Below are 19,113 nucleotides of genomic sequence, written 5' to 3'. Positions count from 1 at the left end.
TTCAATTTTAAACCATCACTTCTGTCAGTCTCAAATTTTTCCCCCTCCCTCTCCCGTCCCTCCTTGTCCCCTCCCTCCCCGAGATGTCATACAATCTCATATGGGTTCTACACATACATTCTTATGAAACACATTTTCACATTAGTCATGTTGCATAAAAGAATTAAAATGAATGCGAAAAACAATGAAAAAAACAAAATAAAGCAAGATATAGCACAAGAGAAAAGAGTCTATTTCATTCTGCATTCTGGTTCAATAGTTCTTTCTCTGGATGTGGATGGCATTTTTCCTCAAGAGTCCTTTGAGGATCAAATTCTAATTTTTAACTAATTGTTTTCTTCAGTTAGCTTTTGTACCCCCTTTCCCATTTGTCCAGTTGTTCCTTTTAAGGAGTTATTTTCTCCAGTTAGGTTTTGTACTTTTTTATCCATTTGGCCAATTTTACTTTTTAAGGAGCTGTTCTCTTCAGTGAATTCTTTATTCATTTTGTCAATTGTATTTTTAAAATCATTGGTCAATTTTTCTTCTACCTCTCTAATTTGGTTTTTATAATACTTCTTGAACTCTTCCAAGAATGCTTTTTGGGCTTAAGACTGGTTCATATTCCCTTTTGAGGTTTCAAATGTGGGTATAGTATCAATCTTATCATCTTCTGAATTCGTATTTTGATATTCTCTGCTCTGATAAGATTCTATGGTCTTTGCTTTTCTAATTTGTTTCTTATTCATGGTGATAGCTTTTTTCCTGGCTTTTAAAGTAGATCTCTGCTTCTGGAGCATAGGGGACTCTGTCCCACATTTTTTTTATACTAGGAGCTAGGGGCCTGGTTACTGGCTTTGTGTGTTATGGTCCCTGGTTCTTTCAGTTAGAAGCCGTGTAATGCTGCAGCTTACCTGGTGCTGAGCTGGCTGGTGTGTACCAAGGCTGAGGCCAGGTGAAGTCTAAGTTTTCCCGGGGTTATACTGAAGGTCATAGAGTGAAGTGTGGGGGATGAGTGGTCTGGTTGCTGGGGGTCTCCTCCTCCCCTAGGGCTGTGTTAGATCATAGGCAGGCTCAGCAGCTGGTGGACCCCCATCTGCACTGGTATCTGCCCAATTCCCCTGGCTGTGTTAAGGCATGCCTGGGGTCCTGGTGTTGGCACTTACCAACTCTACCTCATTGGGGTTCAGTATCTCCTTCTGGTCTGCTGCACTGATCCCCTTCAGCCACAGCAAGAGGGACCCTTCCCTTTGATCTCACTAGCCTCCTGAGCTAAAAGACTGCTGTATCCCTTCTGCTGACCCCAGTATTCCTGGATTTTTCTTGGGGCAATATTCTGTGGGTTTTTCAAGGTCAACAAGGGAGGGTGAGAGCACTTACAGTTTACTCCACAATCTTGGCTCCCAGAAGTTCAAGTAGATGACTTTCAAACATTCAGTCTGTGGGCTGATAGCCCCAGGAGCAGCCTCTGTTACTGCAGTGGCCCCAATCTTCTCTCTAACCTAGCTCTGCCTGACTCTTGTTCTATGCTGAGAGGTTTTCACCTGTGCTGAGAGGCAGCTGGTGACTTAGACTGCCAGTGGCCATTTCTGCTCAGCTATGGCCAAGTCTGTGGTGGTGTAGACCATGTACTCTCTGCTCCCTGTCCTCCCCCATCCCAGTGTAACAGATCCTTCCCATTGACCTTTTGGGCTGTCTTGGGCTGGAAACTTGTCACACTTTGTCTCCTACTGGATTCTTCCGCTCTAATATTTGTTGAGATTCACTTTTTAGAGGTATCTGAAGGAATTTGTGGAAGAGCTCAGGAGAGTCTCTGCTTTCACTGTGCCATCTTGACTCTACCCCCTACTTTCTTTCTCTAATCCATTTTTTGAATCATAGAAATTTTGAGCTGGAAGATATCTTTGATATCATTTAGTCCCATCCCCCTTTTTGTGGACTATAAAAGTGAGACTCAGGAAGTGAACTGACTTCTCCAAAGTCACAGAGACTTGGTAGTAAAATGGAGATTAGATCCCACAGATCTGCAATACATACCATACTGTTGTCGATGTCTCTCTGATTTCTCTTTATTTGTCATAAACTCTGACCTAATGTTGGAACGCTACCATCATTCCAGTTCTGCCATGTGAGGTGCACATGATAATTATTACTTATGGTTTAAAATTATTTCTATTCAGATCCATTTAGTCACAAAGAAATATATGATTGATAAGGAATATTAGAAATTGTGGTGCCTTACTAGAATCTTACATTTCAAGCTTTCAAAATTTCAGTAGGCATGATACAAATTTTGCCCTAAATAATTTGAGTTGAGTTGAGAACTCCACCACTCAATTGTATGCTATTTGGATGAAATACACTTATTCTGAAGAGGGTTGCTCAGTTCCTGTATTCAGAGGAAAGCCTTGTGGAACATCCTATTTAAAATGTAAAAACAATTAGTAAGCATTTATTTTCTCTTCCTGTCACCTGCTTATGTCTGCCCTCATCCTGTATCTGGAGTCTATCACATCACTGGGTTGAAGTAGTTAGCATGTTTCATCTTCAGTCTTCTGGAATTATGACTGGTCATTGCATTGATTAAAGTTTTTAAGTCATTCCAAGTTGTTTTTCTTTATAACGTTGTTGTATAAATTATTGTCTTGGTTCTGCTTACTTAATTTTGTATCAGTTCTCAGTTTTCTCTGAAACCATTCACTTTAGGATTATTATGGTGTAATAATACTCTGTTACATTCCTATGTCATAATTTCTTTAGCGATTCCTACATAGTTTCCAAGTTTTTGCTGCTACAAAAAGAGTTGCTATAAATATTTTGTAGATATGGACTCTTTTCCTCTTTTTAAAATCTATTTGTTGTATAGACCTAGTAGTACTGTTGCAAGGTCAAAGGGTATATACAGTTTAAGTAACTTTGGGGACATAATTCCAAACTGCTTTCCAGAATGGTTGGATTGATTCACAGGTCTACTAATAGTGTTAACTTTTTCCTACAGCTAATCCTATAATTGTAATTTTCTTTTTTTTTTTTCATTTTGCCAATGTCATTGGTATGAGGTAGAACCTCGGAGCTTCTTTATTTTACATTTTTCTATTAGTGATTTGGAGCCTTTTTTCATGTTTGTGTATAACTTGGATATCTTCCTTTGAAAACTGCCAGAACATAGTGTTATTTTAATAGAAACAATATATCTTATGATAATTTAAATAAAATTTTGATTCATCTGTTTCAACTTTCATTTTTTTTTTAACCATGGTATTCGCCTGGAAAGGTGTGATGCTAGCATAGCTAGATTGTCTGCAGAGCATAAAACAACATATGAAGGTCTTCAGCACTTGAACAAAGAACAGCAGGCTGCCAAACTTATTTTGGAAACTAAAATCAAAGATGCAGAAGGACAGGTATGCTATTTTAAAAATAAATTTCTAAAATTGTAGATTTGCAGTTAGCACAAATACCTTGAGGTTAATAGTTTCTTGAAGCAGATGTCAAGCTTTTTTTTTTTTAAATATTGGGGCTAGGTTTATACAGAACTAAAGGAGCTTTTTTCCTTTACTTCTCACAACTTCCTGCCCTTTGTCATCTTGGATGTATTAGCACAGCAGTCTTTTGCATCATTTTATTTGCTTATATATTGCACACATAAAGTGAAACAATTGATATTATTGTGTGACAGGTAGTCAGAAGAACCTAGGGCAAGTTCCTGAGAGTATTAGGTGATCTGGCAGTATAGTTCAACCCCTAGTGGTAAGAGATCCAGATGGTCTATTGTAAGAAATCTGACTCAGTCTCAGGTAATTTCTAATTCCTAAAACCCTTAAGAAGTTAAGTTGAGTTCAGGAACTTTATGAAGGCTCACATCTGCCCCAGAGTAGTCATGAGCTTTAATCCCTTCTGGGGATTTTTGATATTGAGGCTAGGCCAAGTCTCTTTAGAGAAACCCAGACTAGAGGATACCTCCTTTCCCTTCTCTCCCTCCTATGCCCTCTCTCAATCTACCATTATTTAGCTTCCTATCCTTGGGCATTCGCCAACACCAGGTCAGCTTCTAAAAGGGTGGAGGTTAGTTGATATATTTACCTAGGCATTCACCCAGGTGCATTTGACTCTGTTTCAGACTTCATTAGACTTTAAAATGAACTCTTTTTCCACTAGCCAATTTGGGATGAGTTGGCAGGGCCAGGAGGCAGGCAGCATGGAATGGGAATTAGAGGTACCTTGCCTTCTTCTATAGTCCTTATATACTGAGCCTGGGGAGAGATCTCTGAGTAGTGGTCACATAGATACCAATTAGCAAGGCACAAAGATGTCTTTTCCTGGGAAAAAGGCTATAGCCAAATGGTTAGGCACAGTTTTTTATTGTGGGGGAAAGGGAATAAGCATTTCTATAGTACCTACTATGTGCCAGGCACTGTGGTGGGTGTGATTCACAAGGCAGCCTCCTCAGTTTTGTTAAATATGGCTATTCATGTCAGTATCAGAGCAAAGCACAAAGTAAGAAAGCTATAGGCTCTCCCAAGTGGTTTATTGTTGCAGCCTGGAACCGCTTGTCTCCTGAATAGGGCCTATTCAGAACTTTTGCCAGAAAGCCTGCCCACATAGTAGATGTCATCAAAATTAGAATTGTTCCAGTTATATTGAAATTGGCAAGAAATTGGAGCACTTGCAGTCACACAGATGGTACAGAGACTGCAGTAAAATGTCCATTTTACTAGTCAGCCAGTTGTAAAAAAGCCATAGGGTCATTAGTTTGGACTTATGGAAAAAGATGAGGTGGGATGGCAAATGAATAAAACCATTTCCTCTCCTTCCACTACAGTTTAGCTCCATCATTGTTGCTGTGATAGTGGAAAAGGCACCAGATAATCCTAGCCTAGGGTAGATCCTTCCAGCAAAAAGGTTGGGTCTACTTTTATAATAATTTAGTCACTCAGTTGATATTTATTTAGTATCTTCATGTTTATAGAGTACTGCACCAGGCATTCTAGGGAATACAAAGAAACCTAAGAAGTGATCTCCATTTAAAAAAAAAAATTCTAAACTAGTTGGAGAGAAAGATGAATGTGCGTGAATTTAAATAGCAATACATGGTATTATATGTTTGGTCACTTTTCCTTCACTAGAAGTCTTCCAACCCAGGTTGGAAAAAAAAGAATAGTTTCCATGCCAATCAGTATTAGAAGCAGGTACTTCTGGACTGGAAGAGAGGGAGGAGAAGGAGGAGAAAGAGGAGGAGGAAGAGGGGGAGGGATGAAGAGGAAGATCCTACTTTTTTTCCCTCCTCCTTCCCCTCTTCCTTCTCTTCTTCTTCTGTTTGAATTCTTCTGCCATTGATACATATTGATGGTATCTGTCCGATCTTGTACTTCACTGGCATAGACCTCAAGAACTCTGTTACCTGCCCACTTTGGTGAGACATTGTGAATAGGGTTTTAGTGGAAGTCTTATAACAAAGTTAAAAATGCTAATGAATTTCTCTTTTCTAAAGTATTATTTTGTAAAGCTTCATATAGATGATGGCCTCTAAAGTTCTTTGTTAGTTTAAATCTATAATTCTATGATCCTGTATGAAATTTTAAAGTGTGAATTAATTTTTTTTTCAGATTTCTCAGCTTTTAAGCAGAGTTGATCTGTCAATATCAGAGCAAAGCACAAAGCTTAAAATGACTCACAGAGACAGCAACCATCAGCTTCACCTTTTGGATATTAAGTGAGTAGCCATTGTGCTAAGAAATCATTTTTCTTGGCTCAGAAATTTCAACTTAGCAACCATTTATTAAGTGCTTATGATGTACAATATACTTTGTTAGGAGCATAGTTGAACGAAGCGGAGGCGATCTATGAGTTTTTGCAGGACTATTCATTCTTAATTGCTATGCTGTTCATATACTACAATTCCCAATCTGCTTCTTAAATTTTTTTAACAGTTACAGGAATGAAGATGTTATAGTTCATTTGGAGAGAAGTGCTCGTTGGCTCATAGAAATTCTCTTCTTAGATTGGATAAAGAGGGAAAGGACTCATATTTATAAAAATATTTACAGTGGTACTTTTTTGTTGTAGGAAAGAACTGGAAATGAAGTGAATATCTATCAATTGGGGGATGGCTGAACAAGTTATGTTTTATGAATGTAATAAAATATTATTGCATTGTAAGAAATGATGAAAGGGACAAATTCAGAGAACTGTGGGAAAACTTTTATGAATTGATACCAAGTAAAGTGTAGAAATAGAACTGTTTTGTACAGTGACCATGGTAGGATAATGACTAACACTTTCGAAAGACTTAGGAATTTTAATCTATTCAATGACCAATAACAACTCTAGAAGATAGATGATGAAGCATGCCTATCACCTCTTGCTGGAAAAGTGATAGACTATAGATATGGTGTAGGTTATACATTTCCATATATAATCATTTAATGAAAGAAAGGGCTTTTATTTGAAGTGTGCCAGTTGGGGAGTTAGGGAAAGTGGCAGTTAGTGATAATGTTATTTAAAAAAAAAAAAAAAAAGGAAGAGAGGAAAGAAAAGAGCATCTGTGAAACTTTTCAGTGAATGCACAGATGACCCCAGAGGGGAAGTTCTGAAGGAGACAAGGATTGATAGGACAATGTTTGTATTGCCATGTTGTGCTGGTCTGGGCTTGACTCTTGCTAGTCTCATGGTAGTTTAGGTTTTATATTGGAACAAAATGAGACACTCATAGATCATTCCATTGTTAACAAAAGAAAATTTACATAGGTAGAGCTAGAGAAGGATTTTCACCTGATTCACCTGAGTGCAACTCCCATTCTGACCTCTCCCCACACACCCCAGGTAAGTATCTGAAGGCCCCTTAGTCTTTAGTCTGTGCCCTTACTCCCCTGAGCCAAGCAAGTCTTAAAGAATGTCTCAGTGTTATTTACAAAAAACTAGTCTAACCTGCATGGACAGATGGATCAGGATATTGCTGCTCCCACACATTTTAAATTATGCACACACACACACACACATACATACATGCATATATAATATTTTTTCCAATTATATGTAAAAACAATTTATATATTTGTATATTTTAAATTTTGAATTCCAAACTTTTTCCTTCCCCTCCCCCTTATTGAGAAGGCAAGCAAATTGATATAGGTATAGTGTAGCCAAAAGAGACAAAAAAAAACCTCTGAGAAAAATAAAGTTTAAAAAGTGTGCTTTGATTTTTATTCAGACTCCATCAGTTCATTCTCTGGTTGTAGATAGCATTTTTCATCCTAAGTCCTTCTAAATTGTTTTAGATCATTGTATTGCTGAGAATATCAATTCACAGTTTATCATTGTGTGATATTGCTGTTATGGTGTACAACGTTCTCCTGGTTTTGCTCAGTTCACTTTGCATCAGTTCACGTAAGTCTTTCCAGGTTTTTCTGAAAGTATCCTGCTTGTCCTTTCTTATAGCACTGCATCACAATCATACTGCAACTTGTTCAGCCATACCCAGATTGATGGGCATCCCCTCAGTTTCCAAATCTTTGCCTCCACAAAAAATGCTACTATAAATATTTTTGTACAAATAGGTCCTTTTCCTTTTTTTTTTTTTTTTTAAACTTCTATGGAATACAGACTTAGTAATGTTAATTACCTAGCAATGTACAGTTTTATGGCCATTTGGGCAGAGTTCCAAATTGCCCTCCAGAATGGTTGGATCAGTTCACAATACTGCCAGTAGTGCATTAGTGTCCCAATTTTTGTGCAGCCTCTCCTACATTTGTTATTTTCCTTTTCTGTCATATTAACTTATCTTATAGGAATGCAGTGGTACCTCAGAGTTGTTTTAATTTGTATTTCTTTAATTAATAGTGATTTAGAGCATTTTTTCATATTACTATAGATAGTTTTGATTTCTTCTTCTAAAAGCTACCTATTCATATCTTTTGGTCATTTACCATTTGGGGAATGGCTTGTATTCTTAATAAATTTTACTCAGTTATCTATATATTTGAGAAATGAGGCCTTTTCATGAGAAACTTGCTATAAAATCCCCCCTGCAAGTTTTCTGCCTTCTTATAATTTTGTCTGCACAAGTTTTGTTTGTGCAAACCTTTTAAATGTGATATAATTGAAATTTTCCATTTTCATCCCATAATACTCTCTATCTCTTGTCTGGTCATAATTTTTTCCTCATCCATAGATCTGACAGGTAAACTATTACATGCTACCCTAATTTTCTTATGGTGTCTCCCTTTGTTTCTAAATCATGTAATCTGCTCTTGCTGTCTGCTTCCATTTTATGGGTGAGTTCATCCCATTCACATTCACAGTTATGATTACTGACTGTGTATTTCCCCTCATCCTAATTTTTCCCTTTCTTTATCCTTTTCTCTCTTTCCTTTCACCTTTTCCCTCCTCAAAAGTGTTTTACTTCTGACCATTGCCTCCACCAATCTACTGTCCCTTCTATCACTATCCCCTCTCTTATCCCCTTTCCCCCTACTTTCCTGTTAGGTAAGATAGATTTCTACACACAACTGAGTGTATCTATTATTTCCTCTTTGAGTCAATTCTATGGAGAATAATGTTCAACTGTTGCCTGCCACTCCTGCCCTGCCCCTCCCAACTTCCCCTCTATGGTAAAAGCTATTTCATACCTCTTTTTTGTGAGCTAATTTACCCCATTCTGTCTCTCCTTTCCTCCTTCTCGCAGTATATCTCTTTTTTTACCCCATAATATGGATATCATCTCATCATAGTCAACTCACACCTGTGCCCTCTGTCTGTATATACTCCTTCTAACTGCCTTCATAGTGATAAAGTACTTAGGAGTTACAAGTATTATATTCCCATGGAGGAATGTAAACAATTTAACCTTATTGAATCTCATATGATTTCTTTGTCATTTTATGCGTCTCTTGAGTCTTGTATTTGTAAGTCAGATTTTTCTATTCAGTTCTACTCTTTTTTATCAGGAATGCTTAAAAGTCCTGTATTTCAATGAATATCAATTTTTCTCCCTGAAGGATTATACTCAGTTTTCCTGGGTAGGTAATTTTTGATTGTAATTTTAGCTCCTTTGCCTTATCATATTCTAAAACCCTCTGATTCTTTAACTTGGAAGCTGCTAAATCTTGTCCTGCTCTGGCTCCTCAACATTTAAATTGTTTCCTTCAGTCTGCTTGTAACATATTCTTCTTGACCTGGGAGCTCTGGAATTTGATTTTGATATTCTTGGGAGTGTTTTTTGGGTGAGAACTCTTTTAGAAGGTGATTGGTGGATTCTCTCAATTTCTATTTTATCCTCTGGTTCTAGGATAGGGGTGAAGAACCTGTGGCTTTGAGGTTAGTGCAGCCCTTTGACTCAATCCAAACTACAAAGAACAAATCTCCTTAATAAAAGAATTTGTTCAGTAAAACTTAGACTCAAGTCAAAAGGCCACATTCCAAGTACCTAGAAGGCCACATGTGGCCTTAAAGCTGCAGGGTCCCCACCCTTGTTCTAGGATATCAGGACAGTGTTCCTTGATACTATCTTGAAGGATGATGTTTAGGCTCTTTTTTTGAGCAGAGCTTTCAGATAGTCAAATAATTCTTAAATTATCTCTCTTGGATCTATTTTCTAGGTCAGATGTTTTTACAATGAGATATTTCACATTTTCTTCTTTTTTTCATTCTTTTGATTTTGTTTGATTATTTTCCTTGATGTCTCATGGGGTCATTAGCTTCCACTTATCCCATTATAATATTTAAGGAATTATTATTTTCAGTGAACTTTTGTATCCCCCTTTCCATTTGGCCTATTTTTTTTTAAAGCAATTATTTTTTTGTGCCTTCCATACCAAGTTGTTGACTCTTTTCTCATGACTTTCTTGCACCACTCTCATTTCTTTTACCAGTTTCCCTCTACTTCTCTTATTTGATTTTTCAAAACCTTTTTAAGCTCTTCCAGAAATTCCTTTCTTTTTTCTGGGCCTGAGAACAATACACATTTTTCTTTGCATGTGGCTGCTTTGAATTTGTTGTCTTTTTTTGAGTTTGTGTTTTGATTTTCCCTGTCCTTCTAGTAACTTTCTATGATCAGATTCTTTTTTTGTTGTTTACTCATTTGTTTTTCAGCCTATTTCTTGACTTTTAACTTTATATTAAAATTGGACTGTACTAGTAGAGGGGAGTTAGTTCTGGGGGTCTACAAGTTTTCAGTTCTTCCAAGGTGCTATAATTTAAGGAGAGGTGTGGTCACTGTTCTCCTGTCCTATGCTCCGGTTTGACTGGGATCGGCAGTCAAACCCCCCCCCCCCCCAAGTCTGGGACTTTGACCTGGAACCACATATGTGGAATGCAATAATCCTGCACCTAGGGATAGCAAAGGGTGTCCTTTAATCTCATTCTGACCATTTATATGACTCCCTTATTATCTATAGGTTGAGAGCTCCAGCAGCCTCCACCACTGATTCAGTAACCCCCAATGCTTACTGCTGGCTTCAATTCATTGTATTTGAAAAGGAACAGGCAGTGTATAGTAGATTCATGGATTCACATGTAATCTCTATTTTTTGATCTTTGTATATGAAAATGTTCATATTTGGTTTTCTAGTTCACAATAAAAAAAACATTAAAATGAACCTCAATTGAGTTTACCCATTTGTCATCTTGCAAATGAACAGAAGAGATATAGGCATGCTGAAATTGCTTTTTGTGTTCCTTTCATTAGTTTTGCTGCATTAGCATGATAGTCCAATTATTTCCTTGCTTTTATAAACTTTTGGAATGATTTTTCAAAGTTTACCAAATATTTTATATTTTGTCTTTTGTCTTTTATTATTTCAGCAGTTGGTATGGGAGATTTTGCAAGGTATACTTGCTTTGGTAAATTAATTTTGAATTTTTTTTCTTTTGTAGCATTTGGGTAGAATAAATGAGGGAGCAAAAGCAATAAAGGGGAGTGGTTATGGTCCAAGTGGGGAAAAATCATATTAATAGATAGTATTTATCACTACCCATAGTTTATAATTAGTTTGTATTGGAGTTTAGAATAGTAAAGATTTTTACTTTCCTGACTTTCTTCATACCATAATAGAGTTCTATTCCCTATAAAGAATGTCCATGCACACATACCAAGATCCATCTTACTTTTAAGAACTTAAAAATTGTATTATTGAGCCAAATTAAAGTGGTCTTGCATGCCTAGAAATATGTCTAGTAGAAACACTGAAAAATGTGCTATGAGGGTGAAACAGTCCTTTTTGGAACTAGCCATGAAGGCAAGGAATGTGTACCATAACATTCCATTTTTTCTGAAGTCTGTAATGGCCCATTTAAAAAAAAATTCTTAACTCTAAAAAAAAAAAAGCCTATAAAAGTTCCTGTGCCTCTTCAAGAAATGGATGCTATAAATGTCAAACATCAAGGGGTGCCTGCTAATTCTAGTCTTTTTTCGTTTGGTGACTAAATCTATTTTCACCCTACCCCTGTTCCTCAGGATTTTATAAATTTAGATTCTCAGCCTTCATCACCCTTTAGTTTCCAGTGGACCATCAAGTATTTCTCTAGGGTTTCTGCTGTGATCTTTCTTATCAATGTGAGTCATAGTAGCAATTTGGAAGTGTTTTAGTATTGTGGTCATTGGAGCAATTATTTACATATGTTAGTTAATAGTTTAACTATTTTACACTTTAGTTATTTTAGACCATTTCTCCCTTCTACAGACCAAGGTAAATAACTTAGTTTTTCCTTTTAATTACTATGCCCAGCTTGTGTACCATTGTCAAGTAATCCCAATTGTTTTCTACCTTGCTTTCTCCCACTGGTACATTTTAAAGAACTTATTATGGTAGTCTCTAGAATCCTCTGTAAAGTGTTTCCTTATTTGACCCTGCCTAATTTATAATTTTCACTTGACATATTAAATTTTGTGGGATCCCCTATACTCCTCAATTAAATTATTGGATTTTCTTTTAAAAAGATGCCCCTTTCGCCTAGGATAGCTTCTTACACTTTACTGACAGGCGGGGATCCCCCTTCTCTCAAGCTTTGAGCACATAGCAACACCACATTCTATTTTCACTAAGTCTCCAAGATGAATTTTCAAATGTCTGATTTGTTTTTGCTTTTCGTCCTTAGCACAGATTTTTATCCTGGGCTTTCAGTGAATCCTTTAAATAGTCTTCAGGCTTCCTGTGGATTAGTCACGTTAACTCTTCCTTTTATTTTCTCCCCTAATTATTATACCGTGTTTGCTAAAAATGAATACCTGTGTGATGGATTTCTTTCATTTTGCTTCTCTCAGATGAATGGTGAATTGTGCAGTGATTACTCAGTAGTTCGCTTTCAACTACTGGTTCTTTGTTTCTATTTAGGACCAAATCCATAATGTTTATCTTGAATTCTAAAAGTGATTTTCCTAGGAAAGACCACTTTGCTATCCCAAACCTGTCCTCTATATCTCTCTGGAAAAGGCCTTGTACCAATTAATGTTTGGTATTTGAATTGGTAATTGAGGTTTCGCTTTATTTCTGCCTGGCTTAATTTTTCAGCTTCTTCAATTTTTAGCGTTTACACTCAATTTCATCAAATATAGGTGATCCTATTTGCTACATATGTTTATAAGAGTGTGGAAGTTCCATCAAGAGAATTTCTATATGACTTTTTTAGACCTGTAAGATTTCTATACTATTCCTTTTTTAGAAGACCTGTGATTTAGTGAATGTAGAAACTCCTTCCATTGACACAAATTGCAACCCCTCTCAAACTTATAGCCTTATAAAGTTGCCTGAGGATCCAAGAAGTGGTCACCCACCTAGTAAATATTAAGAGGTGGGACATGAACCAAGATCCTCCTGATTTCTCCAAGTACTCTTATGCTCTACTGATGACATGTGGCAATAATATTAGAGTAGCTAAAATTCTACATGAGGAAGTAAAAATGATCTGGGAGAAAACAAAGTTGTGAAGGACAGCTGGCATAGTCCAAACATACACAGAAGAAGTCTATGCTAAAGGTGAAATAATTTTATGAGCATTATCACATTGATTCTAAAGATATCTTAAAGAGGGGAGTATACCGAAGAAAACAATCTGGCTTTATTGTTACCTTACAAAACAGGTGATCAAAAGAAGATTATAACTACCAACACATATTCCTATTTCCCATCTCTATACCAATTTTATGATTTTAATCTATACACACATCAACAACCTCCTTGATTAAAATATGAGAAGGGAACTGCAATGCTTTTGCAAGTAATATTCTATATCAGGCTACAACTTTACAATCACGCAACTGACTGAATGAAAGATATAGGGAATACAAGATCCCATTGTTTGTTCATTACAAAAAGGCATTGATTTGATAGACCAACATCTCCTCCAACAAGGCATTACCGATGAATATGTAAAAATCAGACAAAATTCCTTGAAAGATCTTGCAGCTGAGGTAATTTTGTTTGATTCTCTGTTAATACCAAGCCAGACATAAAATGAGACAGACTTACCAAAGACGCTTGCCACCATCATTGAGCATGTCCAGAATAGAGTCCAAAGGAAAGAAAGATTTCCTGTAGGTGTTGAAGTCTTTCCCATGTTCCTATTTGCAGTTGACATTGTGTTGATTTCATATACTTTGGAACATTGTCGGGCTTCCTAAATGAGCTCCAAATTCTAAATGAACTCAAGAGTTCAGCCTAACTTTTCACACTGGCAAAAGCTAGTTGATGGAACATGCCTCTTCCCTAGACTATGATTTATAGTTAGATAGACAATCCATCAGCATGTGCACTTTGAATAGACACTAAATGGATGTCAAGCCCAGAATTGAAAAGTAGATCTTCCTACATTGCCTTTGGAAAATTGCATAGTACTTTTAATGAGCAACAACTTCTCCCTAAGAATTTTTAATGATATTCTTCCAGTGAGGCTGTATACCTATGAATCTTAGAATACCATAATGACTGAGGAATTAAAGTTACTCAGAGGTCATTGAAGAGGCCCAAGGTGGTGCAAGACATCACCAACCAAGAATTGTGCAAAAGGATGTCATCAAAGAGACAGATGACTGGAAAAGAAGGTGGTTCAGTTATATGAAAAGAGTGAGAGGTGACTAATGATCGCCACACCAATGTATAATTCACTGGTATTTAGATGACATCATAGAATTTAGAGGACGGCCCCTGTGGAGGATATGTGGAAGGACAGGGACAAGTATTGCTCAAGATGAAAGGTCACAGATAGGTTGTAGTCTCTGTTGTTGAAGGGACTATCTACATTGATGAGATCACAGATTCACAGAAGTGGTATTAGTTAATGATTTCTCAGGTGAAATTTCTTGTCCTCTTCCATTTGTCCCTCTAATAGAGTTTATAGTATGATAGACCCCTAGTCCTTTGATAAACCTTCCACCTGTCTTCTGAGATGCTAAATAGATCAGGCTAGATTGCTGGTTTGCAAGCACATGTCTTTTTTTATTTTTCACTTCTAGAGTCATTATAGAAACATTTATATGTTCCATCTTGAACCTGCTGTTGCAAATGGTATATATTTTTTAAACTAGTCAGATGAATTTTATCTAAACTTACATTATCTGGTGGAAAAAACAACTTTTCTCTTTACCTGTGTTGCTTGGTGATCCATCAGCTCCCATCGATTCAGTTATCAACTCTAGGCTGAGGATCTCCTTATCTTATTTTCAGATCTACTTATATGTATCTAACCTCTCTTCTCTCTCTAGTCTTTCATCTCCAACTCCCTATATAGCAGTCTGGAACTGGGTGTCTGATAAACATCTTAAACCCACCCAGTCCAAAACAACTTACTAACTCCTCAACCCCTCTCCTCTTCCAGACTTTTTATTATAGTTTAGGGTAGTGCCACCTTTCCAGTCACTCAGGACCCCAACCTAGGTGTCATCCTTGACTCTTTCCTCAGTGCCTCTCATTCCCCACATCCAAGCCGTACTGTTAATTTTAACTTCATTACATCCCTCAAATATGCTCCCATTCTCTCCTGACAACATCAGACCTCCCCTAAAACTTCTCAAACGAGTAGTCTTAGGCTTTCAGAGAAATTCTGTACATTCTGGAACAGCAGGCAGCTCATAGACAAACTGCTTTTAACGTGTAGTATATCCCCTCCCACCCTTTTCTAGGCAACTAAAAGAAGAAACAAAATTTAAAATGAATCTATCAAAGCAAGCACTCTGCCAAAGTCTCCCCTACTCATATTTGCCAAAGAAGATACCTCAGACATTTACTGAAAGTTTACAAAAGGAAGCAAATAAATCTACTTCTTTGTGCTGACATGAACAAAACCACTGGGCTGCAGCAACATTTGGAAGAATTGTTTTTGCTCATTTGAAAAGAGACAAATCCAGGTGTGAACAGGAGAAGTTGGTATAGGACTCTGAAAATGGACCTTAACGAATGTGTAGCTGCTTCTAAATAAAATTCAATTCACAATATACACACTTAGTTCAGCATTGGTGTCAAAAGACCTGGGATCGAGTCCCAGCTTCATCACTATCCATCATTTATTAGCTGTGTGACCCTAGGTAAGTGATTTGATACTTCTGAGCCTTAGTTTTCTCATCTGGAAAATGGCCATAAGATATTTTCACTACTTTTTACTATAACTTACCTTGGAGCGTTGTTGTGGAAAAAAAAATATACATACACACACATATTTTATATATATATATGTATATGTTATATATATATATATAGAACTATAAGGTCCAAAGAAAATGTGAACTGTTTCTCCCCAGGTCCTCTTTTTCCCTTGCCACAGGCTTTGTTTCATTTTCCCTTGGGGGAGTGGAGATTTTTTTGGCCTTATGAAGCAGTGTGGAATGTGGCTTTGCAGCTTTGTTGGTTATGTGAATACCCTCTCTGTAAAGACCTATAGCTCCCACTGGTGGGGGAAAAGGCTACTTTAAAATCTGGGGGCCATACTATTCAAAGGGAAATGCAGTTTACACGACATTTTGACATATGTTGTATAAATAAATCTGTGAAGGTATCAGTGTTTAAATTCATTAGCTGTAACAACATTTCATTTCTGAACTGCAACATCACCTGTTGTTCATTCCAAGCTACCTAATCTCCAACCATCTTTCTTCTGCCAAGTATAATGGGTTGTCTCTGAAATAGCAGCCCAAACAGTTTAACTTCTTGTTATAGCATCATAGTTTTAGAACTGGAAGGGACCCAAGATCCCATCTACTCCAAATTCGGCCCATTTGTTCTGAATTTCTCATTAATTTATAGATAAGGATACTGAGGCCCAAAGGGAAAATGGCTAGTTCGTAGACATGCCAGTACTATAATAATTGGCAGCTTCAGAATTTTGGAACTCAGATCATCTGACTCCAAAACTACAGTGCTTTCCCCCCACTGTACACAATTCATTTGTGTATTTTCTCTATTAGCCTACTTTTTAATGATTAAGATTATGAAATGTATAATTACTATAACGACACATTTAAGTAAGAAAACAGCTTTGAGCAAGAAGTGTCCACCATTCTTCACAAGTAAATATACAAAACCTTGAATGTGTATCATGATTTCTGTTTCCTCAGAAGCATTTTGGCTATAGAGCAAGAAATGTAGCTGACCTTTTTCATATTTCTCTTGTTTCTTTTATTTTCTTTTCTTTCATCGGAGAATTAAAAAAACACTCAATACTCAATCCCCCAAAGTTCTGTTGTTCATTTTAATATTTGGAAAAGTTAAATGCATTTTCTTTTCTATATTATTTGTCCATTCTTACAATGAAAAAATCTTGTACCTTGTAAAAATTACACACATGGTATGTGCATGCATACCTGCAGCAAGCCAGATTCTTCTCTTTGGGTGTATTGGAGGTAGCAGAGTACTCCTTGATTATGGAGAGGAGGAGAATTTCTTTCATTTCTACCCCCTGGTTTCTTTGCTCTAATGGCTCTTCTCTTACTTGGTGCATAATTTATAGCATCGAGGTAACACAATTGCATAAACTCCTTAGGAAATGGCAAAAAGATGGTAGGAGCTTGCCCTGAAGAAAAGAGGGAGGTGCATTGCCAGCTTTATTCTATCCGTGATCTTTGATCATGACTCTAAACAAGGAATAATATTTTCTACCCTTTTTGTAAGCCTACATACTTGAAGGGCATCAGTACTGGTACCCTCTCTATCAATGCATCAATGCACAATTCAGAGATTATCTCATGAATTTCTGGGACCAGAAAATCACTCACTTGGTGCCCAGCCCTCTGGTGATAAGCTTTATAAGCTTAGACCGTTCCTCAGAGATAGGCATAAAGTCTGTTGTGAACTATTCTCTAAGCCTTTTCAACTTAGAAAATTAGAAACAGCCAGAGATTGTTTTCTGTGGGCATTGCTTTTGAGATTCCAGCATCACCTCCTGGCTATGATGAGACACTTGATGAGAGGTCCTTTTACAATTTGACTAGAACCCCATTTCCAATCTGTAAGTCACAGAAAGGAATGCTCCTTAAGGTTGAAATTTCTTTCTTTTTGAGGATAAAATAATCTTGAAATTTTGGGAGCTTTTCTCAGTATTTGAAAAGGAATGTGATTTATACAATGCTTTCTCTACTTTCTAATCTTCCATAGCACACATTGCTATCCCATGCATTATAGTGCTTAATTATGCTCTATTTCTTATCATCTTCTAATAGTTTCATGTGTGTAAGTATTATCACCTGCATTAGGTTTTTTTTTTTTTTTGGATCAATCAACATTTATTAAGCACCTACTTACATATGGACCAGGTATTAGGGATACAAATATAATCAATGAAAGGAGTAAGGAGGGTTTTACTTTTGAGAGGGTAGAAATTATACCTAATTTCCCCTAAAGAAGTGGGGTGGGTGGACTTTGCTATGCAGAGGAAGAGGTAGGAGACTGGAGTTGGAGCTACTTAAAAGTAGGGAGAAGGTCCTCCCTCCCTGGCCCCCTCAGTAGTGGGGTGGGGAATATGAAATCCAAAGTGTGTGGGGCTGTAGGTTTCCAAGCAGATAGCTCAGGTTTGAGGGGAAGAATTCAGATTGGGAGGCCAGAGTTTCAGGAGAGCCAGGCTGTGTCAGGCAGGAGCTGGGGTCCAGGGGTCACAGACTGGGAATCAATCTTGGCTATGGTTTTGCATGTAGATTGGTAAGACTTCATGCCTGATGAGGGTTAAACCCAGAGAAGCAACAGCAGTGTCAAAGTCAAGAAAGGGAAACTGGCTCCCCAACTGAAGATGTCTGGGGCAGAGGCAAAAGCATAAAATTTAGCCACAGCTTCATTGTGGTTTCCCTGGGCTGGGTCGAACCACATGTGGATGCATTTGCCACTGCCCCGACCATAAGAGCTTGCATTATAAGAATGACTCCAAATGTTCTCACATAGGGAGGCTGGTGTTGGGAAGTAAAATGTGAAAGGGTGGCAGGCAGCCTGAACTGGGCACTTGTTAATCCCTGAAGTCCAATTCCAGCCTTTGTGCCAGTTCTCTTTGCAGGTATATGAGGTTTGGCAGTCCTCCCACCATTGATTACAGCCCTCCTTGCACAGAGGAACATTCAGGATCCGTTCCCCATGCCAGCTTGAGGACACCTACCAGCTGGATCCAGGGTCCTAGATTGGGGGAGCACTCATAGAGACAAGTGTCCTGGATAAAGTGGCATTTGCAGGCTGGGGTCATCCTCCCACAGTGGTCATGGTTGAACCGGTACAAGTAAGAGGTGTCTTCATGGGCAGCACGGCTAGTGTTTGCTATGCAGCAGACATTTTTCTTCCATGGGCTACACTGCTGATGAAGGTCATCTTCTGGACCAGGCTTCGACTTGTGATGTTTAGCATCCATGCAGACACTGAGCAGATCACTACCCTTCCAAAGCCCAAGGGCCATGGCCATGAGGCCCAGGAACAGCAAACTGCATCCTGGTTGAAGCATGGTCCCTGTGACCTGTCCCCTTTAGGTTCCCAGAGATTCTATGGAAGTCAGGAGCCCAAAATAATAGAAAAGAGCTGCATTAGGTTTTTAAGAGCAAGTAGCATATTTTATTCTTTTCTGTTGTTGGTGTTTTCTATTTTCCATATCTGAGCATAGTTCAGAACACGTGGTTGGTATATGATAAGTACTTGTCGAATGCTGATATTTCATAGAGATATAAGTGAGAGAGTAAAATGC

At 37.6% G+C, this 19,113-nt stretch overlaps 1 protein-coding gene and 1 pseudogene across 3 annotated transcripts in view; one reads left to right on the top strand and one right to left on the bottom strand.

Moving 5' to 3' along the window:
* The window catches only part of FAM81A (family with sequence similarity 81 member A), a 133,756-nt gene that overhangs the window by 58,185 nt on the left and 56,458 nt on the right, over positions 1–19,113 (top strand). For all 3 annotated transcript variants that reach the window (XR_011968282.1, XM_072615597.1, XM_072615600.1), the window contains 2 exons: positions 3,254–3,383; positions 5,586–5,692. Coding sequence is in view for 2 of the 3 variants with exons in the window: in XM_072615597.1 (XP_072471698.1) it covers positions 3,254–3,383; positions 5,586–5,692 (237 nt within the window). In the remaining variant the exon portion in view is untranslated. The remainder of the gene's footprint in view (positions 1–3,253; positions 3,384–5,585; positions 5,693–19,113) is intronic.
* On the bottom strand, positions 18,137–18,831 carry LOC140507566 (folate receptor alpha-like; annotated as a pseudogene).

Source organism: Notamacropus eugenii, chromosome 1 (assembly GCF_028372415.1).
Source record: "Notamacropus eugenii isolate mMacEug1 chromosome 1, mMacEug1.pri_v2, whole genome shotgun sequence".
Lineage (NCBI taxonomy): Eukaryota > Metazoa > Chordata > Mammalia > Diprotodontia > Macropodidae > Notamacropus > Notamacropus eugenii.
Note: the sequence above shows the minus strand (reverse complement) of the source record. Positions and strands in the feature narration are given on the sequence as shown.